The 14,178-nt window shown below is 37.3% G+C and overlaps 1 protein-coding gene across 3 annotated transcripts in view; it reads left to right on the top strand.

The window, feature by feature from the left end:
• Positions 1-14,178, top strand: part of PDE5A (phosphodiesterase 5A) — a 154,017-nt gene that overhangs the window by 97,624 nt on the left and 42,215 nt on the right. For all 3 annotated transcript variants that reach the window (XM_059923519.1, XM_059923521.1, XM_059923520.1), the window contains exons 10-11: positions 3,614-3,789; positions 6,991-7,050. In XM_059923519.1, the coding sequence (XP_059779502.1) occupies positions 3,614-3,789; positions 6,991-7,050 (236 nt within the window). The remainder of the gene's footprint in view (positions 1-3,613; positions 3,790-6,990; positions 7,051-14,178) is intronic.

The following is a 14,178-nucleotide window of genomic DNA, read 5'->3' as shown; positions in this document are numbered from 1 at the left end:
AATTGATTAGGATGCATACTGATTTCATAACATTTAAATGTGAAAAAAGTACATAGTTGAAATAAGTATGAATTTATTATTTAAGGTGACAATTCAAATTATTAAAGAATGGATAACTATTTAAGTTTTGCAAGAATCCAGTAGCAATTTAGGGAAAAAATTAAGTAGAATTAAAAGATTAAATGTGATAGAATGAATCTGTAAAGGTGCCAGAGGAAAATATAGGTTTGTATGTGATTTTAAAATGGGGAAGCTTCTTTTAAAAGCAAGACACTATAGTTGAAAACTTAAAAGATAACTGTTTTAGTTACTTGAGAAATGAAATCTTTTCTACAACCAAAAAACTCCCTAAGTTAAGACAATTGACAAATAACAAGTGCGAAAAAATTATTTGCAAGGTAGGTGACAAGGGTATAAGGGTAAGTCTTACACATTAACAAGACAGGATGCTAATTTTGGAGCCCATGTTGTGCAGGAGAGAGGACAGGAGACCACAAGCAGGATATAAGAATTGACCCCCTGCTCTGCCAAGAGGCCAGAAGGAAAACTGTGGTTGGTAACAACATCTGATCCCTGGAATTATAGAAAAGGAAACAAGTTTGTGTTTAGAAACTGTCTAGTTCCTTCAGCATAATTTCCAGAGATGCCTTCAGTGCCAACTAGCTATCAGAGCTGCTGTGATGACCGTGTGAAATAATGTCTGTACAAGTACTTTGTGAACTCTAATAATATTAACACTGATATTTTACTATCTAACTGTACTACTTCTTGGTTTTCTCCTAATATATTTTTGAATGTTTTATTTTATTTTTGTATATAGTTATTGGGTTTTGTTGAGTGATTTTGTTTTATTTTTGGTTCTGCAATAACTACTTTGTTTTTATATATAAGTGATTCTGATTTTATATGGCTTGCTAGTAGATGTGGCATTTCAAATGACCAGTTTTAAATTTCATTATTGTACTCTTTATCCACTCTTCCAGATCTTTAATGAATAAGTTGTGAAAACTATCTGTAAACAGGCCCAAGCTTTACATTTTCTCAAAGAACCCTATTTGTTTGTTATGAACCTTTTTCTTCTTCAGAGCTTTTTTTTTGTTTTTCCGACTTGGGTACTTTTGTTTGATAGAATTAAATTTTATGAAGGGTGTAAAGAGATCAACAGGATTGTCTTGAATGCTGTATAAATGTGACTGCTTTCAAAGAAGAATTAAATTATATTCCTAAAGGGGTAATTTGTCTTCACCCCTTTCCTTGCCCTGAGCGTAACTCTGTGTCTGCGTGTCTGTATCTATAGAGGTGGATTGTGACACAGACACACTTTAGCTGTTCTGCCCTGAGCTATGGTTGTTACAGCCAACTCTTCCTACTTGTACACTTAACATGCCATTTTAGTACCTTTCAATTCCTGAGGTATTAGTTAATACCGCTTAATATATTCATTCAATGACTGTTGGCCAAGGCCCAGGTTTGAACCGCTGTCCAGGAAAGAGTTCCTTACCTCGGTCCCAGGCCCAGCAGACTGCCTGATGGCCACGTCTCAACCCCTCCGGGTTGTCTTTTCCTTCCCATACATGCAATCAATCTTATGCAGTGATAAAAAGAAAAATCTTGATTATGAAAAATGGCCATCAACTAGGAGAAAACTTTAGTAAAAATTGAAAGGCAGTTACATTGTGATGTGAGGATAAGGCACAGACTGCGTGACCCTCAAGAAAACGTGATTTGGGAGATAGCCGGAAGCCCATATAAACAGTTCCATATTTATAATTTGGGGATTCACAAAGGTTGGAGGACATAACCCAGGCGTGCTTACCGTACATGGGACATGGTCTTTTAAGATAATGAATGCTGACTGCCATATTTACTCACGGTTCTTACTTGCAGTGTCCAGATTCATTATGTCTTGCTTAAAATTTTTCTTGATAACAGAATGTGTTAGAGAAGTAATCTCTGCAGTACTAATACAGATAGATAAGGACGCCTTTACTGTCTAAAGTAGAAAAACTCCCACAAACAAGAAAGAGCAACATGAGCATACAGATAATTTGTAGGGTTAAAAATAAAGTGCACACCAGTGGTAATAAAGGGATTTCATGTGCAGCCATGCATCACCACGGACGCTGTGAGATCCTTTTGTGCTCCAGGAAAAATAAGAGATAACAGAATATAGTCTTCATGGGAAAGTGGTTTGGGTCAGAGCCGCAGTCCTGCATTCTTTCTTTAACTCAGTAAACATTTTTTGAGTCCTGCTATATGCCAGGCATTGCTGGCTGAGGAAGTGGAACTGAAAAAATAAAATCTCTAAGCCCAAGATATGTATGTCTAGAAAGAAAGACAGAATAAAATCCCCCATGATACTCCAAATGATAAAGTTAAGGGGATAGAAAGGAGAAGTGCCTGCCTCACCCGGGAAGTGGGAGGCCTCTGGGAACTCGCTGTGAAGGGCATGTAGGGATCTATTGGACAACAGGAAAGAGAGCAGTGGGGAGCAGTACAGGCCAGCGGAAAAGAATAGGCAAAGGTGTGGGCGAGCAAAATGCAGTCAGGGAGCTGCTAGCAATGATCTGAAGGGGGTAAAAAGGCACAGAGCAGCAGTGTGGTAATAAACTAGCCTTTGGGGCTAGGCTGAGCTGGGGTTTCAATTTTAGACATAAGCATACTAGCTAAGTGACCTGGAGCATATGACTTAACCTTCCTGAGACTCAGTTTCTTCATCTGTAAAATGGGCATGGGCACACGTTCCTCACAGTGTAAACTGTGCAGACTAGAGTTCGTGTGTGTATTAAAGCACTGTACCTACATGCACATGATGGAAGTCTATATTACATATGCAGAGACAGAAGAGATGAGGACTTTAACCCAGAGGTAGGAGGTCATCAAACTCCTCACAGAGACCACTAGGCTCAGAGTACCATAGAACAACTAGTTCAATAAAGATTTGATGTAATCTTCCATTCATATCGACTACGTGTTTGACTTTCTAAGAAAGGCCAGGATTTGGGAGGTTAGGTTATGATTGTCTCCAAAGATTAGTTCTGCTTGTATTTCTAACTAAATAGTCATTTCTATGTGCATTTATTTGCAGTATCAAAAAATGATTGGAAATATTCTCCTAGATGCAGAGGTGCATATTTGAAACTTGAGATTGTCTATGTGAATTGTCTGTTTCCTACATTCTATTTTGTATGTAACTGTTTTTTAACTTCTGGTTTCTCAGTAAGGAAAGGCAGTCTGTGTGACCCAAAATTCTGATGTGCATCAAAATTGCTCTCTTGGCAAATGTACAAAAATCCAGTTAGTCTCCAAAGGACAAATTGTCTTTGGGGACTCAGCTGATCTGAAATTTGCGACCGAGTCTGGAAGAAAGTAGTACTCTAGGATTTTTTGAACACAGACAACATACATTTAGGACTATGTGAAACAAGTTCTCATGTAAATTGATTCAGATGACTTTTCTAGCTTATATTTGTGAGGATTCATTTGCTTATTTGGAGATACCAAGCATTCCTAAGAGAAAAGTATAAGACAGTCTTGCGGGGGGGGGTCTTAAAGTCAGTGAGAACTGTGACGATGAATAGTAACATTTGCTTGATTTCTTGGATTGTTACAGGGGTTTGCCAACTTGTTAATAAGATGGAGGAGACCACTGGCAAAGTTAAGCCTTTCAACCGAAATGATGAACAGTTTCTGGAAGCTTTTGTCATCTTTTGTGGCTTGGGAATCCAGAACACACAGATGTACGAAGCAGTGGAGAGAGCTATGGCCAAGCAGATGGTCACATTAGAGGTGGGCTGACACTTACAGGACTTCTCAGTCTCTATGGCCAAACTCTCAACTTACACCTCTCCCTGTAACAGCTCTTTGTGTCTGTTATATCACTGTATCTTTACGACAATCATGTGCTTTAGATGATCAGATCCTTCTCTCCTCATTTAAACAGCTAAGGAAACTGAGACCCAGAATATTTTAGAAACTTGTCAAGGGTCTTATGACCAAACCAAAGCTCCAGCCATTGGTCCCTTCAGTCCTCTGCTTTTTCGGCCAAAAGCAGTCCTTGACCTTAATAATCCATTCACACAGATGTCTACTGCCACTGCACCCCGTCTGTCCCTTCCCCATTGCCTGAGCCTCCCCATCTCTCCTTGTGAGCAGTTGTATTCACACGTTTTAAAAAACAAAAACAGAAATCCTAAGCACTCAGAATCAGAAATGAGGAAAAGTGAAAGTCTTTCAAATTACAGATGTGTGGATCCCACTTCTAAAATTCTGATTCAATAAGTCTTGGGTAGAAGCTGGGAATCTACATTATTACAGAGCTCCCCCAGGTGATTCTGAATGTGAACCACTGGCTTGGGGCACTGACCTCAGGCAGACTCCCTCCCAAGCAGGACAAGCCTACCCAAGTGGGCCAGCCCTTTCCAGATGTATTTCACTAACTGCCTGAAGATGTTCACTTCGTGTAACATGGAAATTTCTTACATCATAGACCAATTTAGGGAAATAGACTTCATAAAGGGCATTACTTAGTCCTTCATACACTGGTGTGAAATATACTTTAGTGTTTGCCTACTCTTAGCTAGTAGAGATCAGTGGAAATCAATGTTTGGGATATGGATCATTAACTTTTCCTCCAACCCCTAATAAATAGATACCTAACCAAAAGAGCTAGAAGGATATATAAGTCAAGATTTACCAATAACCAAGATGGTATGCTTTACTTTCTAATGTGAATATATAACACTAATAGTTTTGCTGTAGTGTTACATAAGAGACCTTGGCTTAGAAACCAGTAGAAATCTGTTTCAAATACACACACACACATGTGTATGTGTGTGTATATATACAAACAAATATACATATATTTCAAATTACATATATGCACACATGTACATATATGTACGTGTGTGTGCATGTGTATATACAATTTTTAAGCGAATTTTTTTTTTACTGTTTCCATGGCTTTGCACTGAAGAATTGAATCTAAGCCAGCTATCAATTTTTTAAAAACTTTTAAAAAACTTCCTATTTGGAAAATTTCAAACATAATGCTAAAGCAGAGAGAATAGCTTAATGAGCCCCCATGTGTTCATTAGCTGTCTTCAGTAATTATTGACCTATGGCTACTATTATTCCATCCATACCCTTGCTCACTTCTCTGCACTCTTCTTCCCTATTAATCCATTGATTATTTTGAAGCAAATCCCACATATCATATCATTTTGTTCAAAATCTCTGAATATTTTCCTGATTGAGATTTATTTCTATTTTTACACTATAGTTTTACTTCAGTTAAATATATGAGTAATTAGGCTTTCACTTAACATATACATTTTTCAATTCATTATAGGAAGGTATATGTACAATCACAGGTTTAACCTTGAAAAAATTTTTTCTTCTGAGGTATTGGATAAAAGCTAGGGACATAAACCCCTCATGTTTTCTTATGACAGGGAATTATTTTGACCTGGAAAACATCATTATAATGACAGTGAAACAACAACAATAATAGCTAACCTTTATCAAATGCTTACTCTGTGTTCTCACTTGTGTTAACAAAATTAATCCATACAACGCTATGAGTAAGGTGCTATTTTTATCTTCAGTGTGTGATGAAATTAATTTTTTTTAACTTAGAATGTCATGTTATTCCTTTATTCACTTATCCATGTTGCATTGCACTGATTTATATTAGACTAATTCATGGTCAGAGTCTTAGCCTTTCTCAACAAACCGCCTCTGTGGTGTCAGCAGCAGCTTAGCTGTGACCTGTCAATTTCACAGGAGCAGGAGACAGCAACTCCAAGGTTCCTGAGATTTCCTAGTGATTAATGGTTCAAACACTAAGACAAATCAGGTGTATCATAATATTATAACGTTCTGAATCACAAGATAGTAGATGTATATACCATTTGGCTTTAGATTTTGAATTGCTTAAAATTTTAAAAACTAGTTCAAGGAAAACTAGTTTGGGCTGCTGAATTACTTGGCTCACCATTTAAAGTCTGAACATGGGATACCTTTTTATCACTGATTCTAAAACTTTGAGGGATTTTAGTAACTCTGTGTTGACTCTGTCAAAAATGAAGTTTTAAAAATGTATTTTTAAAATATGATAGACAATTTAAAATGCAATCACTACCTTGGTTTAAAAGAATGTCTAAAATATTATTCCATTACTTAGAAGTTATCACTTTTGAAAATGGGAATGAATGATTCTCATGTTAAGTTATAAGAAGATAGTAAACCTGCCTTACCATCTTCTTACAACTTAACTCACTAGGGCGATGGGAAGTGTACTAGATTGGGAGTTGAAAGCTGGGTTCTAGGCCCTCTTGTCTTCTCACTGGGTGTGAGCTCACAGCCAAGTCATGGGGATCCCTGAGCCTAGGTGTCCTCAGCTGTTAATGGATAGACTTATAGACCAGCCCTACTCTTCTCAGTTCTTGAATCCTATGAGTGTAAAAGGATCCTTGAATCTGTGTGACATTATATCTCTGCTGTGCAGTTTTTCCTTATGAATTCTCCAGTGGTTACACGCTTCATCTGAGAGCCACTTCTAGACTACTTTCTTTCCAAATATCAACGTTAAAATGTCAGTTTATGCAAAGGTCTTTTATCTTGATTCTGTACACAAGTAAAAATAACTAAAGTCAGTTTTTTTAAAAGAAAGTGACCCAAAATTTTCTGCCAAGTTTGACCTAATAGTGTGGCTTACAAATAATGTGTTTGTTATATCAACAATGTCAGAGGAAAAGTGACAGTTTTCTTTGAACATAGGGAGTATAACTTTCTGTTTCCGTAATAAGCATTTGAATCAAAGTCTGGGATTTTCTCTCTGTTGAAGAAAGCAGCAAACAAGATATGATGTTCTGAGGAGCCTAGCTGTCTCTGCAGGAAGTTTTAGCAGAATCTCAGGCTTGAAATTGTGGTCTATGTTTGGTAGTCCTCTCTTGTATAACCTGCATTCCTTCTTTTCTCGCCCTGTAGGTTCTGTCATATCACGCTTCAGCTGCAGAGGAAGAAACAAGAGAGCTCCAATCCTTAGCGGTAATTCTCCTCCTCTTTCTTGGTAGAAATGACTAACTAGAGGCATCTAATTAATACATAAATATGCTTCTCTCAGGACAACTGCTTCTACTGGTAATGGTCCCCTAGACATTTAATTAAATGTGGTAAATATTTATATGGACATTTATAAAAATATCTAATCAAATCTACTTTCTTGCAGGGCTAGAAACTCACTGATAACACAGAGCAAAGGATAGCATCGTATTGATTTTGTAATACATTATATGATTCTGATATTTTTCCAATAATTGTTATAATCTTTACATCTTTCTTAAACCAAAATTAAATTTAGTTTTCAGTTCATGGGGAAGTGTGGACAGGCGACTGCAAGGTGGTTGGTTGGTTAGAGTAATAACAACAAAGATTTTATAGCTTGTAACTGATAATGTACTCTGTGTTATTAAGAATTGAGAGTGATTTTAATTTCTGACCATATGGCTTACAGAATGTTATTTGAAATTGGGTTCAAATGAGGTCAGTTCCTGAATTCTCACTACATTCTTATTTAGGATACTATGAGAGAAAACCACATTGATATGTAAGTGGAATGTCACGTGTTCTAGGTCTTGATTGAGATTGCCTTGGATGAGATTAATGAAAATTTGAGGCACTTACACATTGACAACCAAGACTGACCCTCTGAGTTTAAATTTACTTGAGACAACATAAAGTCTATATGAGATGTGATGAGAGTCACGTAAGGAATGAGAAGGGTCATTGAGATCGTTGAGATTCTTTTTCTTTGTCGTCATCACCATGGCTTGCCAAATGTTCACCCTCCGTGCCCTTACATACATTTTCTCATGTAAACGGGGCAGCTGTGCTGTGAAGCAAGGGACTTGCTCATGGTCGCAGTGGCAGGAAGTGGAGAGTCAGGATACAAACTCACACTGTCTTTCTCCAGAAGGCATGCATATAATCACTGTCCTGTCTGTGATGGGCTGTTAGGGAGAGAGGAGGCTAAAGATGATTCAGATGTTCTGACCTTGGTAATTCAGAGAATGGTCATCCCATTCATTAACAAAAGTGGAAATATTAAGAAGGAAAACGGATAGATTTGATTTAGAACATGGTAAGTTTGAGGTAAGTGAACAACCAAATAGACATCTTCAACAACCAGGAAGGGCAGGTCTAGAGTGGGGAGGGGCCGGTGGGCAGAACTAGAGGCGGTGATTTGGAAGTTAAATCATGGGATCTGGGGGAGTCCCGTGGTAGTGAAACAATGGGAATGGAGCAAGTTGGGGAGAGTGCAGGAAGATGTGCAAGGCTGCGGGCAGAACTCTTGTGGGTATAGGTTTAGATGGAAGGTGTAGGGAAAGAAACCAGCTAAAGCAGAGAAGTGGGAGTTAAACTGGGAGGAAGGTTTAGGCTAGGGCAGTGGCACAGAAGGCCAGTAGAACAGTTTTTACAAGAAAGGAGATCCCATCAGTTGTTATAGGAAGGATGAGAAATAGGACTGAGAAGGCTGCTGGATTCAGTGATTAGGTGATTGTTTAGAAGGCAACTTCAGGAGTGAAACTGCAAAGGGTAAGAGTAAATGGTGAGAAAATGGAGGAAATGAATACAGACTATTTTTTAAAATATGGTTTGTATGAAAGAGAGAGTGAAATAGCTAAGACGGGTGTTGGCTGCATCATGTGAAGTTCTTTACTTGTTTTGTTTTGTGTTTGTGAGCAGGGTTTGCTCACAAGCAGGAAAGCCAGCACGTTCTTGGACAAAGGCATAAGGTCCAGGGTGAGTGTGAGACTAAGAAATTTAGTCAGTTTCTTTCAAGAAACTGAAAGAGGTCTGGACCTTGAAGTGGCCTAGGTATTAAAGAGACATTTCTTTGGCCAAGACGAGAGAAAAGGTATAATAATAATAATAATAATAGTAATAGTAAATAATAATAGCTACACTTAATTGAGCACTTACCATATACCTGGCATGTTTGAAGTTCTTTGTGTGTTAACTTAAGTGTATTAAATCCACAGCCATCCTATAAGGTCAGTATTAGCATTTTGAAAATGGAATTTGAGGTTGAGAGAGTTTAGATTGTCCTACTCGGGATCTCCCAGATCGTGAGTGATGGTGCCAGGACTAAATCCAGGCAGTCCAGCCCAAAGCCCACACGTCATTGCACAGCACTGGAGAGAATGAGCTAGGAAAGAAGGAAAGAGAATCAGGACTTATAGATGTTCTTGATTAAATCACCGAGTAGGAAGCTGAGTCATCTGCCAAGAACAGTTGAAGGAACTTGAGATGATTTCATCTGAAAGATTCAGCTTCTCTAGGGGTTAGCCTCATTTGAATTGGCTGTATTTCTTTTGTTCACGGTGATGTTTGAAGGAATGAGAAGTTTTTCAATTATTTACAAAGATTTAGAGGTTTAAAGTATCTCTCACATCAGGCTTAATTGCCCGTTTGTCTAATCCTCGTAGAGTGATAAAGTTTTGAACTAACTGCATACTGTGAGCTGGAAATGATCACATGGAGAGATACATTTTGAAGTGCTTGCAGGCTTTGTGGGATTATTAAGTTAGCTCTAAAATGAGGGCAAGGGTACACTTTGTTGTTTTAGATAAATAAAAACTAGCAAATAGAGTCATTTCTAAAGATAATGCTTAAAAAAATCCATTAGGATATTAAACTTTGCTTTTTTCTTTGAAAATAGCGCAGTCTTTCAGAAAAATTTGAAAATTATTTTCTCAATTATGTTAATAATTTTAACAAGAGAAAAACACTTTGGAAAAACTGAGAATTGCTATATTGCAGTATTGTTCAAAACCATCTGTTGTTCCATTTGGAAAATAGATTTCTGGCAGCTGCGTTGAGAAATTTAGGATAACATAGCTTGTAGGTCAAATAATTCATTTGAATTGGTTGGAATTCAGCAACTGATTTCAATTCTGTTTTCTATCATCCTAATAAAAATTCCTTTGCAGCCCCAAATACACAGGTGTCTGCATCATCCAGAAATTACCAAAATTGCTGTCTTAGTCATGTGTCTGATGGTTTATCTCAATTTAAAACCTAAAATAAATTGAAAAGCTGTCAAATGCTTCTCAATTTTTATTTTTAGAAATCAGTTCTTAAAAGAATTAAATAATGTGCTTAAGTATACTAAATATTTATGCCTATGTTCAGAAAAGTTTTCTAGTCATAACAAAAGTATAACAAAGTTGATAGGAAATTCAGAATCCTTTTTTTCCCTTGCTTAACTTGAGTTTTTATCCCATTTTTAATCTTATTTTCTCTTGGCTTAAAATTGGGTGTAGCAGAAATAGGGCCTTAAACAAGCATTTTGCCATATACCTTTTAATGATCCTTACAAGTTACTGAGATAAAAATAAAAGGACCCCAGCTGACCTTGTTATGGTTATTAGAAAGTTGTTAGTTAAGATATCAGAATGAAATAAATGTTTATGTATTACAAATAACTGAATATTTGATTGATTGCCTTTTCTGCCTTCTCTTGCTAGAAGAACAGTAAATAAATACGTTTTAGAGTTTAGTTTTTTAAAATAAACTTCTCAGTTTTGTCATGGAGTCAGTGCTGATTCAGTTCCAATCCCTACAGCTTCTGCTTTATAGCAGTTTCTTTAATCACACGTAATGTATCTCAAAGCAAACTGAGACCCTGTTGTGATCCTGAAAGGTCTTCTGTATCAAAATAGAGAGAGAGGGAAAAGCTGGCCACTTAGGCAGGATTTCCTAGGACAGAATTTATACCTCATCTTGACCTTAACCTTTCCGAGCCAGAAACTTCACGTGAACCCTCTTGATCAGGCATGTGTGTGAAATGCTGCAGGTAACAGCAGTAAGGGGCAGAGCCAGATACCTGACCCAAATCCCTATTGCCTGAGGCAGTGTTAGAATATAGAGCCACTTTCTTATGTCAAGATGATCATCACATTCCTTCACTTTGGGGGAAAATCTCTATGGAGAGTCAAATTATAAATGGAAAATTTTGAGCAGATAATAATAAAGAAGAGTTGACCCTATGATCTAGATAACTAGTGTCACTGAACTGTAGCAACGAGGCATCCAGTAAGGCATCTGCTTCCTTAAAAAGTGCTAGAAATACTCTGGAACAATTTGGGTCCTTTGGACTTCCTGTACACTGTCAGTTGATGCATTCATTTTTATAGACGTCTATAACATGAATTGGGCTATATCTTTTCCACGTTGCAAGATTTAATAGATTCTGTTTGATTCTTCCTACTTTCATTTGACAAGCAAATCTTACCTATTTTGCTTTGATTTTACTAGTGGATTACTTCCAATGGTAGTCTTAGCTCCAAAGTATGGTGGCACTGTTCTTGAGCTTCTTATATACTAATTAGATGCTAACCAAATCTGAGTGTATTAGTCCCAGTTGTAGTCATACATTTTCTCTGAAGTTTTACTTATAAGCATATATGTATTTTATTGGAATCTTGACATTATTATGTGCCTTCTTTACATGGTTTTGAAAAACCTTATGCTCATCATTCAAGTTTTTTTATAGTCTGTGCCTCTTCCCTATTGAGATTTAAAGGAATCCATTTATATAATGTTAGAAAGAAGGAAAAATAATAAAATATGTTGATATAGTTATTGAAGAAAATATACTAATCTAGTCCTGCCATGCCTTATTCACTTCTTTATTCTCTTTAAGATTTGGTTCCACATGCTGAGTTGGAATATTCACCTCTCTTTGTATTAGTAGGTTTCTTTCTCATTCATATTTGGATCCACTTCCTTCTTAGAGAAAGATATATTCTAACAGCCTTGTAAACTAATTGTGTGGGGTTTTTTCTTTGAAAACACATTTTCTGTGCATGTTAAACGTGGGGAAGAGAGACATTAGCCTTCTTCTGTAAAGTGTAATGTGATGGCTGTCAGCGTGGCTTTGTTCAAAGACCCAGACCCAAACTGCTCTGCATAAAAGAGTGCCCCAAGAGGCAGGCTAGTGACGGGGACTGATAAGGAGAACTTAAAATACCTGACTGAGCATCTCTCCTTGTGGCTACCAATAAACTCATCAAACACCTACTTTAATTTTATTACTGAAAATAATTTCCTTAAAGAATGGATCCTTGAGGAAAATCTCCTTCCCTCTTAACATTTGTGTCGAATAAACATCAAGGAGTAATGTAACAAAATGCCTTCATAAAACACTGAGGCTAATTGGAAGAATTTGACATTTTATGGAAGACCAAGTTCAGTGGCTGCCCTTCTTTCAGACTTATTTTAATAAATAACTTTCTGAATAAGGGCCTTTTCTTAAGAGTTGACTATTAGGAGTTGTTTCTGTAATTTCTATTTTAGCTCTTGAGATTTGATACTTCAGACCTAAGGCAGGCAGAATGCCTTTGATTGAAGTGTGACCTTTTTTGTGTAAAGATTATACAGTTGAGCAAATTGTGTAGCCACATGTCTTTATTTTCTTCCAAGGTTACCAGAGACTTTGCCACAGGCTAAATATAAATCTTTTTCATGAGACATCCACCAAAAATATGAAACTCAATAATTTTTAAATGACCCTTATATTTACCTTACCCAAGTGTATTATTTTCCATGAACATGTGATTTATGGGCTTCAAGGAGACTATACATTTTATAAACATATTATTTCCTATAAAGTTTCATTTCCATGCTTGTGTAAAAGGGACCCCAGTGTGTCCCTTTTGTTGTGTAAATGGACTTATTTCATAATAAGAAATAGTTGAATAAAAGAAGGGCTGTCATTTGTCTTAAGTAAGGTACTGATAAAGCTCAGGAATGATTCTCTTTGACTTTAGAAAAATAGGTGACTTTATTAGTCAGGATTCTCCAGAGAGAAAGAACCAGAAGGAGATTTTATATATGCATAAATGAGAGAGAGAGATTCTGAGGAGTTGGCTCACATGCCTGTGCGGGCTGAGAAGTCCACAGTCTGCTGTCTGCAGACTGGAGGCCCAGGAAAACCCGCGGTGTCATTGAGTTGAGTCTAAAGGCCTGAGAGCAGGGGAGCTGATGCTTGAAATCCCAGGCCCAGCGCCTGAGAAGATAGGAGATACCCCCATTCCAGCGGGCTTGGAGGAAGCAACAAGGGGCACGTCCCTCCTTCTTCCACCTTTTGTTCTATCAGGCCCTCAGTGGATTGGATGATGCCCTCCCACGTTGGGGAGTACAGTCTCCCTTACTGAGTCCACAGATTCAAATGCTTATCTTATCCAGTAACACCCTCACAGACACACCCAGAAATAATGTTTCATTTGGGCACCCTGTGGCCAGTCAAGTGGAGACATAAAATTAACTATTACAAATGACTAAAAAAAGGTAGTTAAATGTGTACTTACATTCTCTGTCATTGTGTTGTTAGGGATCACTTACGCAAACTTATTAGCATCCTTGTGTTGTTGCACTTAAACGATATATTTCCATTTTTTGTGTGTCTATCTTCTCCATCAGACTGTTAGTTCTTGAGTCATAATAATAATAGCTACTATTTAGTGATTGCTTAACAGGAACCTGGTTTACATGTTTTGTTGAATAACTGAATGAATGATTCTGGAAAATTCAGACTTTTAGGAAGCCTATAATCTAGCATGAAATAACACAATTCACGATCCTTCAATGCATTCAACAAGATTATGCTTTCTTTTTTCTTAAAGTGATTATGAAGCTAGAAATAATTTAATAGTTGATGAAATGAATAAAACAGCGGCTAACTGGTCATAGAGCTTTCATTTTCATGAATATAGCATGATGGTTAAGAACGTGAGTCTAGAGAGAGATGTCTAGGTTCAGATTCCAGCTCCATGATCGCGGGCAAATCTGTGACTTCTCTGAGCCTCAGTTTCTTCATTTGTAAAAAGAGAATAATGAAAGAACCTACCTCAGAGAGTTGTAGTGACCAGAGTTCCTGGTACATATGTCTCCCCCGCCTATTATGTATCAGTTATTATTAGTAGTGGTGATAGTGGGAGGAAAAGCAGTTCTCCTAATGTAGTAGGAGCCACATTGAGGCCTTCATCTTCTCCGTCATGTTCCAAGCCTTTTTGCCCAAGCCATTCTAATTATGCACCATCAAGAAAGTTGTTGGGGGATGGAGGGAATGAAAAGTGCCCACCAAACTGAGAAGGTATCTTGAGACTGAAA

Source organism: Balaenoptera ricei, chromosome 5 (genome assembly GCF_028023285.1).
Source record: "Balaenoptera ricei isolate mBalRic1 chromosome 5, mBalRic1.hap2, whole genome shotgun sequence".
NCBI classification, from domain to species: Eukaryota; Metazoa; Chordata; class Mammalia; order Artiodactyla; family Balaenopteridae; genus Balaenoptera; species Balaenoptera ricei.
Note: the sequence above shows the minus strand (reverse complement) of the source record. Positions and strands in the feature narration are given on the sequence as shown.